This window comes from Rutilus rutilus (assembly GCF_951802725.1).
Source record: "Rutilus rutilus genome assembly, chromosome: 19".
Taxonomy (NCBI): domain Eukaryota; kingdom Metazoa; phylum Chordata; class Actinopteri; order Cypriniformes; family Leuciscidae; genus Rutilus; species Rutilus rutilus.
Window position 1 is genome coordinate 34,426,963 of NC_140232.1, and position 24,555 is coordinate 34,451,517.

General features: G+C 37.2%; 1 protein-coding gene across 1 annotated transcript; it reads left to right on the forward strand.

Annotated features, from left to right (window-relative positions):
• Positions 1-380: 380 nt before the first annotated feature.
• On the forward strand, positions 381-8,371 carry dgcr6 (DiGeorge syndrome critical region gene 6). Its single transcript, XM_084390095.1, has 6 exons — positions 381-579; positions 1,641-1,757; positions 3,942-4,102; positions 4,182-4,282; positions 4,352-4,492; positions 7,889-8,371. The coding sequence occupies exons 2-6, from the start codon at positions 1,654-1,656 to the stop codon at positions 7,967-7,969; spliced, it is 588 nt and encodes a 195-aa protein (XP_084246221.1). The 5' UTR covers positions 381-579; positions 1,641-1,653; the 3' UTR covers positions 7,970-8,371.
• The last annotated feature ends 16,184 nt before the right edge of the window (positions 8,372-24,555 follow it).

Consider the following 24,555-nt stretch of genomic DNA (forward strand, 5'->3'; position numbering starts at 1 on the left):
ACTCGGTTCTCGGATGATGATGAGATGATGATGAGGAGACTTCAGTGATGCTGATGAGAAACTGAGGGAACAGCGACATCTGCTGGTGAGCGGCGCACAGCGCAGCGACACGCTAATTAAACATCACACAAATCAAATTAAATTAAAACATTTAGAACAGTGATTTAAAACAACAGTAAGAGGGGAAAAACCTTGGGAAACGTGTTTTGAGAAAAAAAAGGAAATTTATGAATGCAATGAAACGAGTGGCCTACAATAAGAAATTATTATTATTATTATATAGACATGGATTACAACAAAAAAATATGGTTATTTTGTATCGATGTCTATGTTTAAAATAGTGAATTATTATTTAAAACTCTAAGGCATATGAAAGGGCAGCCCTGCGTGCTGAAGGACCTCAGGACGCCGCTGCTGCGCATGCGCTAAACCTCCACACACACATTTCAAAACAATCATCATCACTTGAATCTCTAATATAAGAATACTGTACATTTAGTGGAAGTTTGTATTTGTATTTAAACTCGACACACCTTAAACATTCATCTTTTCGTCTCTGGGACTTGAAACATAAAGCGGGTAAGAGTTTCGTTCAGTTTAATCTCTTTTAGTAATGAGATGATGCAGTTCTTTAAAGCCATCAGAGTCTGAAAAGAAACAAACGGTGAATACATAATTCATATTGATTTCATATTTTTATTTGCAGTCAGTTCATATGCAAAACGATCTATGTTCGATTATCCTCCTTATTGCATTGCTTAAGACTTCATATTCAATTTCTAATACTTTCTTGGCATATTTTGGTAATATGTATTTATTTAGATGTTAATCTTTCTTTTATTTACTACATTCAATACTTATATTTAATCACAATAATAATAATTTAAGTCTTAAATGTCGTATGTTTACAGTTGCCAAGTTACTTAATTCAGCTACGACCAGTGTTATTGTAGTTTTATTTATATACAATTATAAGTATATTAGATTTTATTTTATATTTTCGTTTTACTTATTTTTAGTGTAAGTTTAAGTAATTTTGTTATGTGCGTTTGTTAATTTTACTAGGTTCTTAAAATGTGATGTGGTGTTTTTAATGTTTTTTCTTCAAAATCTAGACTTTCTAAGTTTGTTTTAGCTTTATTTCAGTCAGCTTTAGTTAAAGATAACAGCACTGAGTACATGCATACATATATACATATTTGTATTTATACATCTGTATATACAGTACATAACGCACAAATCTGTACATAGGTTTTCTGCTCCAGATGTATACCACTTTAGTATTATTATTATTTTCTTTCTTAGTCCTATTTAAATGTTCTTCATATCGTTAGCCTCATAGCATAATTGCCTAAATCATTTTTTGGCCAAATTGTGATATCTGCCTAACTTTACTGTCCTACCACTGCTGCAAAACTGTCTTGTTTTCCAAAAACATTGAAATATGACTTAGGCAATTATGCTATGAGGCTAACGATATTCATGTCATATATGTATGTATGTACTGAGAGATTCTGAAAAAAACACAACTAATTCCTTGTGTGTTTTCACTTTGCGAATGAAGCTCATTCTGATTGTGAGTGTGACTCATCCCGTCAGTTGTATTGATTTATAATGAGCTCTTTTCTCCTTTCCACAAGGGCTGAATGTGTGATGGACACATACTGCAGTGATGATCAGTCTGATGCTGCCAGACAACAAGAGAGACACTATTACCTGCTGTCAGAGCTGCAGGCGCTCGTGAAGGACCTGCCCAGGTACAGACATCACACCACATCACACCAGATCACACCAGTTCACATCACACCACAACAGATCAGTGTTCAAAACAATGTGAAACAGTCTGTTTGACCATTTAATAATTCTCGAATACTAATGTCCATTAAAGGGGTGTGTATAATGCCCTTTTCACAAGATGTAAAATAAGTCTCTGATGTCCCCGGAGTGTGTATGTGAAGTTTCAGCTCAAAATACCCCACAGATATTTTTATATAGCATGTTAAAATAGTCACTTTTTGAGGGTGAGCAAAAACACACCGTTTTGTGTGTGTTCCTTTAAATGCAAATGAGCTGCTGCTCCCGGCGCAGGGGGCGGAGCTACAACAGCTCGCACTCACACAGACATGCACTGAAAATTTCAAAAACCTTTAGTCTTTTATGTTCAAACCGACTTCAGACAAAAATGAAGAGACTCAAGAAGAAGTGACAACATGTAGAAGCAACAGGGCATTTCTGAATGTTAGCTGATGACTTTATGTAGGTTATGTGTAGTTATACCATGGTCTGGGTGAATACTCGATTCTGATTGGCTGTAGGGTGTCCATTAAAAAGTGATAGAGGACACCTAGTAAATAAACCGTCAGGCGTAACCAGGGAAACCAAGTTATTGTTTGTAAAAACTTTAGATTTCGATTGTAAAACTAATTAAAATATAAACTAATGTTTTAAAAATGTGTTATTTGGCAAGTGACCATGGTATAAGCCGGTTAATGCCCTTCGAGGTGTCCATTGTCAGGTATTAATGAACTTTGGCGGAGGTTCACGCCTCACCGTCGTCCATTAATACCTGACAATGGACACCTCGTCAGGCATTAACCCTTACTTATCTTCTAGTCATTGATTAGCATATTCTGTCTTGATAATCTATAAATCGTGTTCCGGGGGCGGGGCTTATGCAAATTTTAGGGTTAGTGATGTCACTAACCCGGGAGGAATGTCGTGTAGTCCCTACCAGCCGTTTGTTGTAGTCCTTAAAAAGCCATTTCTTTAAGAGCAAATATCCCCTTTGCTTTGAACTTTGAGCATCGTAACTCTGCAGATGTTGTTTATGCTCAAACAGCAACATTACACACTAACTAAAGTTAGAAAAGTCAAATCATAATCAACCACCCCTTTAACAGATTTGGTAGTTCCCCTTCTACAAATCTACACATATATACAGTACCAGTCAAAAGTTTGGAAACATTACTATTTTTAATGCTTTTGAAAGAAGTCTCTTATGCTCATCAAGCCTGCAGTTAAAAAAAAAAAAAAAAAAAAAAAACAGTAATATTATGAAATATTATTACAATTTAAAATAATGGTTCTCTTTTTTAATATACTTTAAAATGTAATTTATTTTTGTGATGCAAAGCTGAATTTTCATGAGCAAGTACTCCAGTCTTTGGTGTCTTATGATCCTTCAGAAATCATTCTAATATGATGATTTGATACTCAGTTATTATCAATGATGGAAACAGTTGTGCTGTTTAATATATTTTTTTGGAATACTTTTTTCAGGATTCATTGATGAGTAAAACGTTAACAGCATTTATTCATAAAAACAGCATTTATTCAAAATAAAAACATTTCTAACAATATAAATCGTTACCATCACCTTTTATCAATTTAACGCATCCTTGTTGAATTAAAGTACTAATTTCTTTAAAAAAAAAATAGTTATTGTTCCCAAACTTTTGAACGGTAGTGTATATTGTTACAAAAGATTTCTATTCTAAATAAATACAGTTCTTTTTAACTTTTTATTCATCAAATAATCCTGAAAAAAGTATCTCAGGTTATAAAAAAATATTAAGCAGCACAACTGTTTCCAACATTGATCATAAATCATCATATTAGAATGATTTCTGAAGGATCATAAGACACCAAAGACTGGAGTACTTGCTGATGAAAATTCAGCTTTGCATCACAAAAATAAATTACATTTTAAAGTATATTAAAAAAGAAAACCATTATTTTAAATTTTACTGTTTTTTTTTTTTTTTAACTGCAGGCTTGATGAGCATAAGAGACTTCTTTCAAAAACATTAAAAATAGTAGTGTTTCCAAACTTTTGACTGGTACTGTATAAAAAAATATAATGTTTATCGATCCTTTGGCAGACTAAACACTTTCTGCCATGTCTGCTCTTGTAAGTGGAGTAATAAGTGTGTTTGTTTCAGCTCGTTTCAGCAGCGTCTGTCGTACACCACGCTCAGTGATCTGGCTCAAGCGCTCATCGACGGGACGGTGTATGAAATAGTGCAAGGGCTGCTGGACATTCAACACCTGACGGAGAAAAACCTCTATAACCAGAGACAGAAACTACACAGCGAACACAGAGGTGTGTGTTTGTGAGTGTTTCAGGCCATACTGAAAACAAGGAGTGTGTGATTTCTGATTTGTGTGTCTTTCTGTTTCAGCGCTCAAGCAGGATTTGGTTCGGAAACACAAACAGGCTCTGCAAGCGTGCAAGTCTCATAATTTGGCCGTTATGAAGACCAATCAGCGAGCCGAAAATGAGGTAAGATGGACTGTTGGTGTGTTTTTATCGAGTCCCACGGCGAACACTGCCTGACCGTCACCGTTTCAGGCTCTCGATCAGCGAGTGAAAGATGAGCAGAGGATGATGGATGAGAAGATCATGGCTGAAATGGATCAGAAGGTTCTGGATCAACAGAACACGCTGGAGAAAGCAGGCGTACCGGGTTTCTACATCACCACCAACCCGCAGGTCAAGCTCTTCACAGCAAACAAAAACATGCTAATGTTCTCACTAGGGCTGTCACTTTTTATTCGATATTCGAATATGCATTCGAACATGACGTGAAATATCCGAAATCGAACTATAAATAAACTCTCTGGTTTTTTACAGTCTATGATTAGACCGTTTGCTTTTTATTTTATTGTTTGCCATCTCATCCAGTAGCGGCCGCTCTAAAGCGTTGTTTTGAAAATGGAAGATAACGACAAGACTAAAGAGACCGCCTATTACACACACACACACACACACACGACCCACAGACAAGACGCGTGTCAGTATCGAGTTCTCTTTCGGGCTTGAACAAACCATAACACACAAATTATGCCAAATGTCCGTTTTGTCGAGTGTCCTCATAAGAGCAGTCTTGAAATTATTTAAATAAAGTCTTAAATGAACGTAGAGATTTGTAAAAAATGGGACGCGTGTCAGATCGCGTCTCTGTCAGCAGCGGCTGGTCTTAAAGTGTCATTAATGTTAATCAAAGAACAAAGTAAAAGAGTAAATTACTCATTCAGACCCGGCGCCAGGAGGATTATTATACCGGTAGCCTAATAATCTGTTAACACATCTCCGGTGAACTAGCCTGGGAAAACCCAGACAACTTCCGGCAAATTTAGATTTGCTCTGCAAGTAGTCTGGCAAAGAGCTCATTCAAGCCCATTTCTAATCCGTCGAAATCGCGGCACCAATCAGAAACGTTGAGGCAGGCTTTACACAATGATGATCGCTCTGATTGGTTTTAGGTCTATCCAATTGCGCCCAGAGGCATTTGAGCGACGTCCGTTGGTCAAGCGCATCAACTTTTAAATGCATTATTATATTCAAATTGCAAACACACGAGGACAGTCTCCATGAAAGACCCACTGGCAGATGAACGTGCTACTACATTTCTCTCCGAAATGGTAGGAAATTAAATTAGATTTAATAGAGGATTTTAACTGTGACAAGATGATTGACAGGGCAGTTTACGTGACAGGATACACGCGACAGATCCGTCCAATAAAGATGACGAAGTAGTATGTCCCAAAGCTTGCCTACTTTTTTGCTACACATTCAAAAGTAAATACCTTTTCTTCACAAAAAGAGTACGTACTTTTATGGCGTAGTGTAACTTAGGGACGCAGCATACGGCTTTACACGATGACGATCGCTCTGATTGGTTTTAGGTCTATCCAATTGCGCCCAGAGGCATTTGAGTGACGTCCGTTGGTGACGCCCCTTTGGAAATGAGTTATTAATGAAGCTTTGCCAGACCATTACTCAGTTACTACTGAGAATGGTCTGGTTTTAACCAGGCTACCGGCGAACGGCTTTTTCACGCAAAAGAAAAACTCTTCATGAAGCGCAGTGAAATTCAGCGACCAATGTGGCGTTTCCTGATGGATCGAGGTTGTTCGTTAACTTCATTTTACATTTTACTCGTAGATATTCTAATATATTCGAATACATCGCTTGATATTTGATATCCGTTCGAATTTACCCTAGTTCTTACTAAGTTATGGAAAAAAGGGTTAGAGTTCGGGTTTAGGTTTAGGGTTCTCTGAACGTTAAGGTATTTTGCAAACATTATGAGAACGATACTTTGAAATGTTCTCTGAATATTCTAAAACAAGCAGTAACATTAAAAAACGTTAGATGAACATCCAACTAAAACCTCATATCAAAAGTTATTAAAGACCAGATAATTTTGAACAAACATTCTGTGGAGTGCAACAATGCTTTTTCAGCGGCGTTGGTTCCAGAAGTATTTTTTCCATTCATTTCTCCCATAGGGATTTCAAAAACATCTTTGTTATAACAGCTGTTGTAACAGCGTTATATGCCATGAACCAAGCTAACCAGTTACGAGGTGAATCATAACACTTCAAACTTTGATTTTGAAGCAAAAAACTATTTAAAAATCTGACGAAAAGACAAAGGTTCAAGACTGTGAAGTTTACGGCTTTAGTGAGGAAAAGAACTACAATCCCATGAAGCATTGCGAACAGCATTATTCAGGTACAAATGATGGAGAAATATAAAACTACTCATTTAAAAATGTTGATTATATCTATATAAACAATATATTTAAAGTTTTGATTATTTTGCGGTGTTTCATTGGAGTGGGCGGAGCTATTTTGGCGTGGTTTACTTTGATTGGTGTAATTTTCTGTACAGCATCATGGGTAATGTAGTTTTTCACCACAGATTCCACTGTTAAACATGATCATTTAAAAAAATAAGTTGAAATAATGTTGGCAGATGGTTTCAGCAGAAGCAAAATACCATTGCGTAACAACCTTGTAGCTCACAGTGGAGTTAATTAGTTATAGTTAAAAATCAGTTTGAAAATGAATGGGGTTTTTACTTCCGGATCCGACTGTTGTGTCTATGAATGTTACTTGAAGAATGTTTGTTCTTAAAGGGGTGGTTGATTATGATTTCAGTTTTCTAACATTAGTTAGTGTGTAATGTTGCTGTTTGAGCATAAACAACATCTGCAAAGTTACGACGCTCAAAGTTCAAAGCAAAGGGAGATATTTGCTTTTACAGAAACAACAAACGGCTGGTATGGACTTTTTTTTATTTATGTTTTTTATGTTTTTTTGAACAGATATAACAGATACATAGTTACAACTCAAAACCAACAATAATATAATTATAAACAGTAGACAAAAAGCCAGTGAAAACAAGTTAAATAAAAAGCAAGTAAAATAAACAGACAAAAAATAAAAATAAAAATAAATAATAATAAATTGAGCCAGGGGTAACATATAATTTAAAATAAATTCAAGAGAGAGAGACTGGTAGGGACTACACGAGCTTCCTTCCGGGTTAGTGACATCACTAACCCTAAAATTTACATAAACCCCGCCCCCGGAACACGATTTATAGATTATCAAGACAGAATATGCTAATCAATGACTAGAAGATAACTACACATAAGCTACATAAACTCATCAACTAACCATTCAGAAATGTCCTGTTGCTTCTACATGTTGTCACTTCTTCTTGAGTCTCTCCATCATTGTCTGAATCCGATTTGAACATAAAAGGCTAAAAGTTTCTGAAATTTTCAGTGCATCTCTGTGTGTGAGGTAATCGAAGCTCCGCCCCCTGTGCAGGGAGCAGCAGCTCATTTGCATTTAAAGGAACAAGACACAAAAACGGTGTGTTTTTGCTAACTTTAACATGCTATATAAAAACATCTGTGGGGTATTTTGAGCTGAAACTTCACACACACACTCTGGGGACATCAGAGACTTATTTTACATCTTGTGAAAAGGGCATTATAGCACCACTTTAACTTTGAGAGAACCTTGATTGAAGTTCTGAGAACGTTCCCTGTTAGCTGGGTTACTCCTACTGGTTTTCTGTGTGTCGCAGGAGGTGATGATGCAGATGAATCTGCTGGAACTGGTCCTGAAGCTGCAGCAGAAAGAGACTGTTTCCGGATCTCTGCCATGAGAGACTCGACCGCATGATTTCTGATGGTGTTGAAAGACTCCAGTCAAGCTCTTCTCAGCTGAATGTGAATCACCTGTTTTGATTACAGTAGGACGTCAGACCTTCAGAAGTGTTGGGATCTCTTTTTGTTGACGTTTATGATGATGATGATGATGGGCTGGAAAGGTCAATAACATGACCCTGGACAAGACTGAAAAAGTGCCCACATGAACTTTCCTTTTGACATTAAATATTGTTTTGTAGATGTATATAACATTGATTTGCATCCAAGCTCGTTGGCAAACATTCAGTGCTCTGTTATGATTTGTGTTATTTGTGAAGCAACTGTATTATAAAAATAAAATATGACAGTCTGTGTTTGTTGATTTATTTTTTGAACAGGCTGTGCATAATTAAATCAGATCAAGCTTGACCGTCTGCTTTTTGCTTTAATGAAAAAGTGTTTAAATATGTTGGGAGAATTTTAAACCATTGATTTTAGGCAATGAGATGAAGGCGTTTTATCACTCAACATGTGAGTAAGGTCTTTTATTGACTGTACTCTTATGATTTATGACTTCTGTTTTCTTGTTTTTTTCACCAGAGTAATTGATGAGAAAATCAGGGTATTGTAGTAGCCAATGGGATACAGACATCAGAAATCAAGATCTCACGATCACACTATCTCAGGTACAGTTGTGTGATCTTACTGTCCTTTAACATTTATAAATGACCTTCAGAAGAAGCTTCTGGAAGGCAGGCTTATGAAAGTAAGTGATATATAGTTTACTGTGTGTTTGCTGCTGGTTATTGTGGGGATTTTCTCTAGAGCCCGTAAATTGTTCTACAACAATATCCATCTTTACTGAGAATCTTCTGCTGATATTGATCGCTTGAGCAGAAATCAACACTTTCAGCATTAAGAAACCCACTAGACCTCGCAAACACAACTGAAGTACGGCAGCAGAAACTAACAGAAGAAGAACAGAAGATCTTGAAGGTCTGGAAACAAACGGCTGATCTCAGAGGATTCAGGAGACTTCACGAGTTCACAGGTATATTTAAATACCTCTTTAATTTTCAACATTTTTCATTTTCATTTAGTTTAACAACTAAAACTAAAATTGAAAAATAAAAATTATATAGACATTAAAAAAAACTAATAAAATTAACAAAAAACTTTAACTAAAATTAAAATGAAAACTATATATATATATACACACTTTGAGCAAGCTGTAGTTTGCCTTTTTGCCGAATAGTCAAATAAATACTTAACGAGGTTTAGTGTTTTGTTTTCCTTCATATTTAAAAATCTAAAATATTTTGCTCATATTTTGATTTTATATATATATATATATATATATATATACACACACACACAGTGGTGGTCAAAATTGATGGCACCCCTGATAAATATGATAAAAAATGGCTGTAAAAAATAAATCTGCATTGTTTATCCTTTTGATCTTTCATTCAAAAAATTCACAAAAATCTAACCTTTCATTGAAGTAAAAGAATTGAAAGTGGGGGGGAAATCACATTATGAAATAAATGTTTTTCTCCAAAACACGCTGGCCATAATTGTTGGCACCCTGTTATTAAATACTTTCTGCAACCTCCTTTTGCCAAGATAACTGCTCTGAGTCTTCTCCTATAATGCCTGATGAGTTTGGAGAACATCTGACAAGAGATCAGAGACCATTCCTCCATACAGAATCTCTCCAGATCCTTCAGATTCACAAGTTCATGTTGGTGCTTCTTCTGTTCAGTTCACTCCACTCATCAGGTCAGGGGACTGGGACAGTCATGGCCGTTGTCCTGATGGAAGATCCAACCACGGCCCATTATAAGATTTCTAGCAGAAGGCGTCAGGTTTTGATTTTTTTATCTGTTGGTATTTGCTAGAATCCATAATACCATGCATCTATACAAGATGTCCAGGACCTCCAGCAAATAAATAGGCCCACAACATATAAGATCCAGCAGTATATTTAACCGTAGGCATGGGGTACTCTTCATCCCTGTTTGCACCAAACACATCTGCTGGGTTTGCTGCCAAAAAGCCCTTTTTTTTCGTTTCATCTGACCACAGAATCCGGTCCCTTTTGAAGATCCAGTCGTGTCTGACCACTGAATATGCTGGAGTTTATTTTTGGAGGAGCGAGGAGGATTTTTCTTGAAACCCTCCCCAACAACATGTGGTGATGTAGGGGTTGTTTGATCATTTTTTATTTTTTAATAGGCTTTCTGACCCCCAAGACTCAAGTAATCTCTGCAATTCTCCATCTGTGATCCTTGGAGAGTCTTTGGCCACTCAAACTTTCCTCCTCACCGTACATTAATACAATATAGACACACGTCCTCTTCCTGGCAGATTCGTCACATCTTTAGTTGATTATAACTTCTTAATTATCGCCAAAATGGGGATTTTCAATTCTTTAGCTATTTTCTTACAGCCACTTTCTATTTTGTGAAGCTCAACAATCTTTTGCTGCAAATCAGAACTATATTCTTTGGTTTTACTCATTGTGATGGATGAGCAAGGGAATTTGGCCTTTGTGTATTCGTCATATTTAAACTCCTGTGAAACAAGAAGTCATAGCTGGACAATTTCATGTTCCTAGTCACCCTGGTGTGCTGAAAAAGGTAAATATTAATGGGAATATACTTCAGAGATATTTTATTCATAAAACATTCTAGGGGTATGAATAATTGTGGCCAACGTGTTTTGGAGAAAAACATTTATTTCATAATGTGATTTACCCCCCAATTTCAATTCTTTTACTTCAATGAAAGGTTAGATTTTTGCGCATTTTTTGAAGGAAAGATCAAAAGGATAAACAATGCAGATTTATTTTTTACAGCCATTTTTTATCATATTTATCAGGGGTGCCATCAATTTTGACCACCACTGTGTATATATATATCAGAAAAACAAAAAGCTGACATAAAAGCACACATCACCTAAAACATAATCAGTTATTAATATTGCGTTGGTTCTCTCTTGTTTTTGCATGTGTTCATAATTTCTTTGTATGACAGCTTGGTCAAAAATGATGTCATATTTCATCGACTCCAAGCACAACTACACAATATGATCACAAAATCGTAAACAAATTTTTAATAATATTTGAATAAAGGGTGAAGATGTCCCTTTGTCCCCTGTGTTTTTACTTCTGGCCACTGCTAAATATAACTATAACAGTATCTCAATGATATTAAAATAACACCGATTAACTTTTGATTGCAGTGTTTGGTGTCTGTCATCTTTTTTCTAGATCGTTTTTTGAAGCTCTAGTCTAGAGGAGATAAATGTGTGATTTACTGGGGTCTTTTTCTCAGGAGAAACGTCTGAGACTTTCCATGTGTTCTCTGTTTAATCTCACATGCTGTCTCGGAGAAACGCTTTAGATTTCATCTGTGTTTTCTGTGAGACGTGTGACCCTGACCTAGCAAAATGTCCTAATGCGTTTCGCGATGTATTCTGTCCTCTGAGTGTTCGGGATTGTTTTAGGTTTTGCTGTGCGAAAGTCCACCTGGTGAAGAAAATCACCAAGCTGTCAGATCTTAAAAGGTTAGAAGGTCCATAAACCGCTTCAAATCTGTCACATTTCTGCAGGTCTGACTTTTACATGCACTCTTAAAATGACCACTTCAAACCTTTTATGATCGGAGCATTTATGGCTGTTTGTGAGTTTTATGACCTTTTAGTGCAAGAATAAAAAAAAACACTGCAGGTGATACGTTACATTTAGCTTGAAAAGGAGTGAAAATGCAGAGGATTCAGCTCTTGTTTCTTCAGAAAATGTCAAAATCCAGTTGTTTTTAGTGTGAAATGTGTTTACTGAAATGAACAACAATAAATAAAGAACAAGAGTAACGCTAAATAAGAAACAGGATGTGATGTCATTGCTCTCGAGTTTGGGGTCTGTAATATTTTTTTTATTTTTTAATAAGTCTCTTCTGCTCACAGAGGCTGTATTTATTTGATCAAAAATACAGTAAAAAATATGAAAAATTATTCTTATTTAAAGTAGCTGTTTTCTATGTGAATATATTGTAAAATGTAATTTATATCCTGTGATCAAAGCATCATTACTCCAGTCTTCAGTGTCACATGATCCTTCAGAAATCATTTTAATATGATGATTTGCTGCTCATGAAACATTTCTGATTATTCTCAGTGTTGAAAACAGTTCGTATTTTTGTGGAAACTGACACATTTTATTTTTCAGGATTCTCAACAGAGACCTAGAGTAATAATGAAATGTTCCAGCTAGTCATGGGCGGCAGATGTTCTTCAGGAATCCAGTAAAGCAGAACAGCAGTGTGTTCCTCGTGTTGCGCTGAGCTCCAGAAACAGGTGCGGTGAGAACTAACACACGTCACACTGTAGCTCAGTCATCAGCACATCAGTAAACACACACACACACACACACACACACACACATGTCTGGTTCACTATCTTTGTGGGGACTCTCCATAGACGTAATGGTTTTTATACCGTACAAACTGTATATTCTGTCCCCTTACACTAACCCTACCCCTAAACCTGCCCATCACAGGAAACATTCTGCATTTGTACTTTCTCAAAACAACTCATCCTGTGTGATTTATAAGCCTTTTGAAAAGTGGGGACCGCTGGCTGGTCCCCACAATGTAGGTGATCTCAGGTTTCACTATTCTTATGGGGACATTTGGTCCCCACAATGTAATATAAACAAGGGCACACATTACACACACACACACACACACACACACACACACACACAGGAAGCAGCAGCTCCTCATTTCCTGTGGCTGAACACACAGTACAGATGCTCGAACACACAGGGAGAAGAAAACAGTCCAGGGGATTTTCTGTACGGTATAAGCGTGTGTTTGCAGAGATAATATTGGCCTCTGACTGTGTGTGTGTGTGTGTGTGTGTGTGTGTGTGTGTGTGTGTGTGTTCTGTACTCTTGTATTTGCAGCATTGTGCCATTAGGAGGCAGAGCAGATCAACAGATGAGTTTGAGTAAAACACACACCAGGAATAGAGTACTTCTGCTTTTATTATTTACGTCTGTCAGATACATGAATATAATAAAATAAATTAAACAATGATTTCATTTTACAATAATATGAATAAACATTGTAGTGATTATATATTACCAAATACATACATATATTTTTAAATATAATGGCTGGATGGATAGATAGATATGGATATATATAGATATAGATAGATGGATTGATGGATGGATATGGACAGATGGATAGATGGATAGATAGATAGATAGATAGATAGATAGATAGATAGATAGATAGATAGATAGATAGATAGATAGATAGATAGATAGATAGATAGATAGATAGATAGATAGATAGATAGATAGATAGATGAATGAATGGATGAGTGGATGGATGGATGGATGGATGGATGGATGGATGGAGAATGACAGACGGATGGATAGATAGATGGATGGATGAATGAATGAATGGATGAGTGGATGGATGGATGGATTGATGGATGGTGAATGACAGACGGATGGATGGATATGGATAGATGGATGGATGAATATAGATAGATATAGATGGATGGATGAATGGATGAATGACAGACGGATGGATGGATATAGATAGATGGATGGATGGATGGATGGATATGGATAGATATGGATGGATGGATGGATGGATGGTGAATGACAGACGGATGGATGGATATGGATAGATGGATGGATGGATATAGATAGATATGAATGGATGGATGGATGGATGGATATAGATAGATATAGATTGATGGATGGATGGATGGTGAATGACAGATGGATGGATGGATGGATGGATGGATGGATGGTGAATGACAGACGGATGGATGGATATGGATAGATGGATGGATGGATATAGATAGATATAGATGGATGGATGAATGAATGAATGAATGGATGAATGACAGACGGATGGATGGATATAGATAGATATAGATGGATGGATGGATGGATATGGATAGATGGATGGATGGATATAGATAGATATAGATGGATGGATGAATGAATGGATGAATGACAGACGGATGGATGGATATAGATAGATATAGATGGATGGATGGATGGATGGATATGGATAGATGGATGGATGGATATAGATAGATATAGATGGATGGATGAATGAATGGATGAATGACAGACGGATGGATGGATATAGATAGATATAGATGGATGGATGGATGGATGGATGGATGGTGAATGACAGACGGATGGATGGATGGATGGATGGTGAATGACAGACGGATGGATGGATATGGATAGATGGATGGATGGATATAGATAGATATAGATGGATGGATGGATGGTGAATGACAGACGGATGGATGGATATAGATGGATGGATGGATGGATGGATGGATGGATATGGATAGATATGGATGGATGGATGAATGAATGGATGGATGGATGGAGAATGACAGACGGATGGATGGATATGGATAGATGGATGGATATGGATATGGATGGATGGATGGATATGGATGGATGGATGGATAGATATGGATAGATATAGATGGATGGGTGAATGAATGGAGGGATGGATGGAGAATGACAGATAGATAGAGATAGATAGATAGATGGATGGATGGATGGATAGTTTGTTATTCTTGTTATTGTGTTTTGATCAGCATTATAAACTGCTGACACCAGTGGCTTTTCTTTGCATGCGTAAAATAAAGCAATAAAAAAGGTGAATGAACTCGAGTGTTTTAAAAGTCAGCACGTGTTTAACTAAGAGCAGTTTTGTAAAAATATTTGCCACTCAGTTATTTAAACATAATTATGATTCTGAGATGTGATAAAACCAGAGAACAAAGATTAGCCTGAAAGAAAGCATGAAACACCAGATTACATGCTGATTTTTTTATATATTATAATATAGGACTAATGTAGCAAATTACTTATGATTGATGGTTATTACAAATATTGTAGATATGAGTTTTCTTAAAGCCACAGTTTGCTATGGGAGAATAGGCTACTGTAATAAAAGCTTGCAGACTTTATCAGTCGTGTGTGTAGAGTCAGTTATTGATCTTTCCATGTTCCCAAACGGCCCTTGTCTGCCATTGCTCAGATCAACAGATTGACGATTGACAGGAGGTTTTGAAACTGTTTAGGCTGGTTAACATTAACTTATGATATGCGGTCATTTCAGAGGTGGAGCAAGTTATTATATTTTGATGAAAGACAATGAAGACACGACAAATATTGATTGCCTTACAATAATTGATGAATTGTTCGTGATAAGTGAATTATATATGTATTTAATTTTGAGTATCAAAACCATTTATTTTGATTTCTTGTGAAATGCATTGAATGATGGATCCACTTACTATTAACAAGGGAGACAGAATAAATATTAATGGTGATTTATGTATATAGATCATGATATCTGTAATTTTATGATGGAGGCTGTTCATGAAAAGAAAATCAAAATGTAAGAAACAAAAAAAAAAACTCTAAATTTTCTACAAAAGACTGAAAGCTCTTTTTTTGGCATCAGAGAAACACAATCTATCACTTTAACGTAGGAGTCAATCTTGACCTTGTTTGTTTTGGGCGATTTCTCTGCATCTGTCGTCTCTAATGTGATTTATTAAAATTCACAATACCGCCCAGTAAGTACAAGAAAGCAGGGTTATTGTTATGAGACATTAGAAGAAGAAGAAATGCAGCCCAAAGATGGAGAAGAAAACGATTTTAACCAGACGTTGTTTTCATTGATAAACAAAAGGACGCTGTTTTCATCCTGCAGGCGCAAGAAAACAAAGAGTGGAATTAAACAAGGCTGTAATTTATTTCCCTTCATTGCAGTTCTGAAGCTGAATTCTGAAAGATTGTTGTGTCAGATATTGTCTGTGGATGTTTCAGCGTATCAGAACAAAACACATCATCGAGTCTCGAGTTTGCCAGGCTTTTATTTCCGATTGACAGGCTGTCTTCAGGAGCGAGCGAGCTTGGCAGCGGCGCTCGGGCAAACTGGGAGAGGAGGAGGCTCAAGGCGTTTTCCCATTACACCTTTGCATTAGATGACAGGCAAAAAAGCCTGTCAGACTCCAACCCTCCCACATCGACCAAAAAGTGCTGAATTAAAGCAGTGCTCAGACGGGGGCATTGACAGATGGGGCTCGTGTCTCTCTCTCTCTCTCTCTCTCTCATCCTCAAATCAATCCAGAGATCTGACTGCTGGAGACGGGTTTGCAGCTCACTATTGAATCCAGAGGTCAGCGCCGGTCCAGTGGATAAGACCGCTGAGCAAAGTCCCTTATCATATCAGCACAAGGACTTCACTGTGACCTTCACAAACATCCCACACTCACTCTCACATTGGTCCTCCTGTATTATGTGTATTCATTTATATTGTTGGACAATGAAATCATGATAGATGATAGAGATTGGAAGACAGCGCTAATAGCGGTCGGTTTATTGTTTGATATTTTGTGAAATTAAAACTGTATTGAGCACGTTTTGGCCTGAAATCGTATCCTGGTCATTTTATATTTAAAGCTACAATATGTCATTTTTTTCGCCGCTAGGGGTCGTTGACCTCTTACGGTAACAAAGACGTAGATTGATGACGCATAAGCGGAATTATGGAACTTGTCGTCATGCGGATGGATCTAATAATGTTTATGGATTGGATTATGGAGTGAATACATTGATGTGTTTAACATGACTGTGGTGTGAAGCGAGTGGTAATGAGAGACAGATCTCAGCGCCACACTCTCGCGGATATAAAGAGATGAGGACATTTCATTCCACCGAACTAGCCTAACTCACCCGCTAGTGCTGAATAATACTCACAGGTCAGTTTATTAGACGAGTGAAACTTGTGAGGGAACGCAGCGCCGCTTCACTCGCTCTACACTATCACACTAAACTGCATTTGAGTGTGTTAAAGTTATAATGTTATTCTGTGTGTTAGTTTGTCTGTATGAGACTAGCAGTGAGCGAGATCAACATTAGCATAACACACTGATCATATTCTAACATCTCATCATGTTGAGCTGTATAACATTGATTAGTTTTATGTACATTTGCGCGTCTCTGTCGAGTCGAAGTTAGCCGCGGACGCTAGCTCTCGGCATCTCGAAAACGCCACGCTGATATTGATCCTCGTTTTAGTTCTCCTTCTGTCCCAAAGTCTGCTTGCCATGATCCATAATGTCTGAACGAAACAACATCAGCGTGAGCGCGCCGCTAGACGTAACGCAGTCGTCCACGTCTGTCGCCATGGTTACTACGGCAGTACGAGCGGAAACCGGGGATAACGCGGATATTACGTCATTGACAGGCGACAAGTGAACAGGGACGAGCCGTTATTTAAAATTGTGAATTTCTCTGAAATTAAAAATCTTTGGGGACTTTTGGGATATTGTAAGAACACAACTGCAGGATATATATCACACTGTGCAAGTGCTTTCTGGATATTTTATTACAAATTCTTACATATTGTAGCTTTAATAGTGCTGGGCAATGATTAGTTGCGATTAATCGCATCCAAAATAAAAGGGATGGATGGATAGATCTATTTTCTCATTTCTATGCAGGTGTTCTGACTTTGTTGTTAGGTGGTTGGAGTGGTTTCTTACTGTCTTAAAGTAAAAGTAGAAAATATAGGCTGTAAAAGTGGCAAAGAACAGATAATCAGTTTAAAGTCTTCCAGTGACAAATGAACCGTAGATACATTATCCAGAGCATTCAGGTTCCCAAAGAGAGATCGATGAAAGGCAGCAGCGTTTGGAGCAAGAGCTGAGCAGGCGGACACACAGAGTGTGTGTGTGTGTGTTTGTGTTTCAGTGTGTGTGCATGTGTGTTTAATTGTGTTTGAGTGTGTGTTTGAGTGCGTGTTTGAGTGAGTGTGTGTTTGAGTGTGTGTTTGTGCGTGTGTGTTTGCGTCTCTGTGCGTGTGTTTGAGTGTGTGTTTGCGTGTGTGTGTGCGTGTGTGTTTGAGTGCGTTTGCGTGCGTGTTTGAGTGTGTGTTTGTGCGTGTGTGTTTGCGTCTGTGTTTGTGCGTGTGTGTTTGAGTGTGTGTGTTTGCTTGTGTGTGTTTGTGCGTGTGTTTGCATGTGTTTAAGTGTGTTTGTGCGTGTGTGTGTTTGAGTGTGTGTTTGTGTGTTTGAGTGTGTGTGTTTGAGTGTGTGTTTGAGTGTGTGTTTGTGTGTGTGTGTGTGTGTTTGAGTGTGTGTTTGCGTGTTTGAGTGTGTGTGTTTGAGTGTGTGTTTGTGTGTGTGTGTGTGTGTTTGAGCGTGTTTGAGTGTGTGTTTGCGTGTTTGAGTGAGTGTGTGTTTGAGTGTGTGTTTGAGTGTGTGTTTGAGTGTGTGTTTGAGTGTGTGTTTGTGTGTGTGTTTGAGCGTGTTTGAGTGTGTGTTTGTGCGTGTGTGTTTGTGTGTGTGTTTGCGTGTTTGTGTGTTTGAGTGTGTGTTTGAGTGTGTGTTTGCGTGTGTGTTTGCTTGTGTGTGTTTGCATGTGTGTTTGCGTGTGTGTTTGCTTGTGTGTGTGTTTAAGTGTGTGTTTGTGTGTGTTTGTGCGTGTGTTTGCGTGTTTTTGAGTGTGTGTTTGCTTGTGTGTTTGAGTGAGTGTTTGCTTGTGTGTTTGAGTGTGTGTTTGCTTGTGTGTTTGCGTTTGTGTTTGTGCGTGTGTTTGAGTGTGTGTGTTTGCGTTTGTGTGTTTGCGTGTGTGTTTGAGTGTGTTTGAGTGTGTGTTTGCGTTTGTGTGTTTGCGTGTGTGTTTGAATGTGTTTGAGTGTGTGTTTGAATGTGTTTGCGTGTGTGTTTCTGCGTGTGTGTTTGTGCGTGTGTGTTTGTGCGTGTGTGTTTGTGTTTGAGTGTGTGTTTGTGCCGCTGTGCTTTGACTGTGTGGATCTGGCCGTTTCCAGTCCTCTTTTCTTTTGCTCTTGGAGCTTTTTTTGTGCTTTTTTTGATGACAATTACAGACGTGGACTTCATCCCATTTGGACTGTCATGTCAAACCCGTCCACCTGTCCTCCTGCACAAAGAGCTTTATAGCGCCATACGAACCGCAAAATGTTGGACGGGGATGCTGTGCCACACTGATGGAAACAGCAGGGACGACAGGACTGTCATTATAAAACCAATGCCTCTTCATTTCATTACACACAAATGAACACCGTCTGTCGCTCTCACTGGTTTAAGGTTTCTGTAGGCCGACTAATCTTTATCATTAGCCAGGCTACCTCATTAAAGATGAAGAAACTCGCTTTCTTGTAAGTGGCTTTAGTAGGCTAATTGGTAACACTTTATTTTGATGGTCCAACATTCTGTTGACTATAAGTAACTTTGCAACTACATGTCAACTAACTGTCATTAGAGTATTAGTATTAATATTAGAGTATTAGTAGACTGTCTGCTTAATATCTGCTAACTCTTTATTTTGATGCTCCTCATCATTATACCAACTATAAGTAACTTTACAGCTACATGTCAACTTATTCTAACCCTACCGGTTTACTAATACTCTACTCACACACTAATGAGAGTTAGTAGACATGTAAAAGTGCAACGTTACTTATAGTCAACAGTGTTAAAGGGACCATCAAAATAAAGTGAAACCGGCTAGGTAAATTTACTTGCTGTTAATTTTACAGTTAAAGCAAACAAACAGTAATTTAGGTTATACTTTCCCGTTAAAAAATGTCGGGATCAGTACGATTTTTTTTAATGTGTGTATTTTTTTCCCATTTAAATCTGTAAATAAACAATTTGCTAAAAACATTAAGATTTTTTTAAATGTAAACAAAGGAACATTATGAATTGAAATAATAATAATAATTCTGTTCTATTTCTACGGCATGTGACTAATCAAATGTAAATGTGACAAATGACCTTTTTTGCTGCATTTAAGCATTAAATTGAAGTTGAATTCAAATGCAAATAATCTAATTTGTAATTATAAATAATGTAGAATATTAGCATCTCTTGAAACCCATCACTGGACATGGACATTCTTTGTTTTCCCAATATTGACTGTATAGTAGTTTACTAATTACTCAATGGTAGCCTAGAACAGGGAAATCTCCCATGTTGCACTTCTCTATAATCCCACAGACAAACGAAGTGGATCAATGGTGATCTCAGCATGACGTATGTGTGACACTTCATCAATATCCAAACTAATACATTTTCTCTCCTCATTCTAGGCCTCGCTGGAGTCGTTTCGCTGTGCCTTGTTGTTTGGAGGTGATAAAGAGGTCAGTTTCAAGTTGAATTATGTTGTTGTAATGCAAATATTGTCACCGCAACAGCCAGGAATTCATATGATCTCGCTGACTCAACAGTCATTAAAACTGTGTTATTTTTACAGCGGTGAACATCTGTTTACTGTGAGCCTCGGAGAGGAGCTTCATCTCCATCTCAGAAGAGGATCTTTATGGTCAGTCCATACGGTTTTCTTTCTTCCCGAATGTCCAAGCCGCTGTTTTCCATCAAATGACACTTTTATTAATTACATAATCATTCAATCAAGTCACTGTTAAAAAAATGCATTTTTGGTTGAATCGTTCATTCAAGACATTCGTTTATCGTAGTAATGAATCAAGTGAAGTCTTTATGAGTGAGTCATTGAATCATTCACTCAAAACTATTTTTTAAATAATTCATTCAGATTAATTAAACATTTAATTTAACAATACACTGCAGCAATTAACATTTTGTCAGTAAATTACATGCTATTTTGTTTAGTTGCCTGATACATTTTTTATATATATCTCATGTCAAAATGATTTTGCTGTTAATTTTGCAGTTAACAAACAAGCACTTATTACACTTATTTTTAATATTTTCATATTTAATAAGAAATTAATATTTTTATTCATCAAGGATGCATGAAATTGATCAAAAGTGATAGTAAAGACATTTATAATGTTACAAAATATTCTATTTCATATAAACGCTGTTCTTTTGAACTTCCCATTCATCAAAGAATAATCATAAATGTGTCTTGAGCATCAAATCATCATATTAGAGTGATTTCTGAAGGATCATGTGACACTGAAGACTGGAGTAATGATGCTGAAAATTCAGCTTTGATCACAGGATATAAATTACACTTTACTGTATATTCACATAGAAAACAGATATTTTAGATTGTAATAATATTTCACTGTTTTTACAGTATTTTTAATCAAATAAATGCAGTCTTGGTGACTTGTTTTTAATGGTGTAGTAAAAGGCATTGCAATATAAAACCTTCCACCAGAATACAAAACACAAAGCTAAACGCTGTATGAATGCGAGCCGTCTCATATTACTCACATTAGCTCACAGGTTTGGCTGAATCTTCTGCTGGTCGTTTATCAGCCTCTCCTGGCCCCGATTCACATCTAAATCACCACGGCCGACTGCTCTCATCACACACACTAAACCCGCCAGCATATGTGAGCTCAGTCCTCCTGACTGGCAAATTCAGCAGTGATTGAGGAGATTTGCTTTACCCCCGGTGTGTTAAGTAGTTCTCTGTGGCGATATGACACCCGGCTGACCCTGAACCAACATTAGAACGACCTTGAAGAGCTTCTCGGCGCTGAGGAGAGGACGGAGAAGATAAGGCATTAGATTGAAGTGTGAAAGTGACAAATAAGACCCTGGACTTCAGCACAAAATCACACAAAAAGACTGCAGACGTTTTACTGATGTCTCTCAGTGGATATTTATTTGTTTCAAGTCACTAAATGACTCACTCGCATTTATACACAGCAACACTGAAGCTAAACAGGGTTTGCAACTGAATGCTGTTCTTTTATAAACTGTATATTGTAAACGCAGGCGGCATTGTGTGTGTCCTTCATGTGAAGCGAGCACAGAATGCATCGCAATGAAAGAAAATCATTCAAGACAGGAAGAAAATCAATCAGGAAGGCCAGTTGAGATAAATGTTGATAAAAAATATACTTAATTTAGTACTTAAAAATGTACATGGTAAATTGTTCAATCTTTTTAAAAATGACATATTATGGGGTCAGATTTATATCACCAAATGCATGATCGTGCAAAAAAAAAAAGGGAAAATTTTTTTTTATGTTTGATGTTGTTTTGGCTCTTAATTTTAAATATTATTCATAATATTCAGGCTGCTGATTTTGGGTTGGGAAGTTCAGGTTACAAAATTCGAAGGATGACATCTGAAAATTCAAGGAAGAGTAAATCGGTGTCGAATTTGTTGAATTTTTTTTTTTACAGAGTCTGTCACTATTTGGTTCAGAGCTCTTTAGTTAGTGGATTTTTGTTTATTTGTACGTTACTGAAAGTCCCCCTGCACTGTAAAAAATGTCTAACCTCCCCAACTCAAAATTTTCTAGTGACTGGTCACATCTAAATTTTTCAATTGGCGCAAGTGAAATTCTGTAAATTATCACATTTTTAAAACATATTTAAGCATTTTTATCCTTGAAAAAAAAACTTCATGCCTTAAAATATCTTGAATGTAACTCGACACCCTTGCCTCATTTAGTATGCGTGGTTCTATGAATATGCAAATGATCCCCGCCTCCACTCACTCACTCAGCTCAGAGATCCACTGGTTGACGATCACACGTTGATCTGATTGGTTACAAGGTAGTTTGTGACATCAGAAACACCAGCGATTTCAAAGCGTGTTTTTGAGACTGTCTTTGGTTCACTGCAGTTTTAAGGAGAGAATACTCAGCAATGCTGTCGAGGTTTGTCTTAAAGCATATTAAAAACACCACATAGACACAGAAACAACATTAAAAGCTGGACTTTCACCACAGGGGGACTTTAACCATTATTGTATATGAAAACAATCATTCAATACATGAAGAAATTGAAATCCTTGTAAAGCTTTGAGGTGTTTCATTGATTGTGGTGGGATAAGATTCAAAGTCTCTGAGTATCAATAACATCGCCTTATGACCAAAAATATGACCTCACCAAACCATATCAAAACAAAGGCCAAAGCTGATCACTCCTTTGCTCTTTCGTGCATTCACTACTGTCATAAAAACCTACATTTCCCAAGATACATTTAGCAGCTTGAATACTAATACCTGAATTCCATCCATAATCCACCACTTGAGTAATAAAAATCTGAATTTCACAAGCCAAATTTCAACACAAATAGAATTACAGCACAAAAAGTCAATAACATCAAATTAAAATGTTTGTTTTTTGAGATTATGAATTCAGTGGCCTTTTCAAATTCATGCGCTGGCGATATTAATCTGACACTATATATTATTTTGTGTATCTGTGTGTGTGTGTTTTTAGTGCTGTCAAATTGATTCATTGTGATTAATCGCATCTAACATAAAAGACAGCACTAAAAACACACACACACAGATACACAAAATAATATATAGTGTCAGATTAATATCGCCAGCGCATGAATTTGAAAAGAATCGTGAATGGTAATTTTCAGACACACGTATTATATATACAAACTTTTATGTTAGATGCAATTAATCGTGATTAATCGATTTGACAGCACTATTTTTTTTTTATAAAATCGTGAGCTTAGCAACATGCTAACATCTCTTTTGGAGTCAATTGCCAAATTTACACGGCAAAGGTGGCACAGAGGCGCTTCTAAAGTGGCATTTACTGTAGGTATGTCAGCACAGAAGTGGCATAAAAGCATTTTGAGCAGGCACAGAGCAGCCTTAAAGGCCCACCGAAGTGCCTTGAAAAGCACTGTGTTGTTCAATGTGTTGATGTAATTTCTACTGAAACAGGAAGACAGGGCGGGACTTATTGAGCAGCCCCGCCCCTTTTTAATAATAGCCAATAGTGTTCGGTTTATATCACAGCTCGGTCAGAGCTGTTGAGCTCAGTAAAGCCGCATTTGACAGCTTATGACAGCCATAGTCTAATAAATTCCCCTTTTAGATTTAGATTTAACATGAAACTGTTACTAAAGCAATACAGCATAACATCATAATCATAATCATCTTCCACTCGTCAGTGCTGTTTCTAATGCCGAGTCTGTCTAACCAGTTCTCCTCCATCGCTTTAAAATCTGGCACACTCTGTAGAATTCAAATGAGTCCGATACGTTTTGTGTTCTGCGTCGACTCGATCACCTGATCCGCTCTGTGCTATCGAGTCTCTGGACCGTTTCTGCGGTGGTTCGCGTGACACTAACGACTTCATTCACTCCAATGAAAAGCATATTTACACTGTCTGAATCGTTCCCTATCCCCTATATAGTGCACTGTGTGCCATTCACCATGTAGAAAACAGTAAATGTGTGAACAAGTGACCGATTTCAGCCGCAGCTTCAGCAACTATTTATAGTGTAGGGGGCGGAGCTTCAGATCATAGAGAGCATTTGATTGGACAGGAAACTCTGATGAGAAGCTGAAGTGCAGTGATGTCATTAAAATCACTGATCCACATTGGAGGAAGTGAGAGACTGTAAGTTTTGAATGCTTATATCTTCTAAATGTGAATTTTGTCATTGTTTGGGAGCACACTAGCTAAGTAAGACTAACAAATTCATACTAACAGCCCAAAAATATTTGATTTCATGGGGACTTTAACCCGGCTGTGCCTAAAGAGGTGCATTTGTGTGGAATATTCCAGATCAGTCACTAATGAGGTTGCA

Excerpts from the sequence above, each read along its gene's own strand:
- dgcr6 (XM_084390095.1), top strand. The coding sequence starts at position 1,654 with ATGGACACATACTGCAGTGATGATCAGTCTGATGCTGCCAGACAACAA. Across the intron at positions 4,103-4,181 it reads ACTACACAGCGAACACAGAG|CGCTCAAGCAGGATTTGGTT; the intron begins GTGTGTGTTTGT and ends TTTCTGTTTCAG. Across the intron at positions 4,283-4,351 it reads ATCAGCGAGCCGAAAATGAG|GCTCTCGATCAGCGAGTGAA; the intron begins GTAAGATGGACT and ends TCACCGTTTCAG.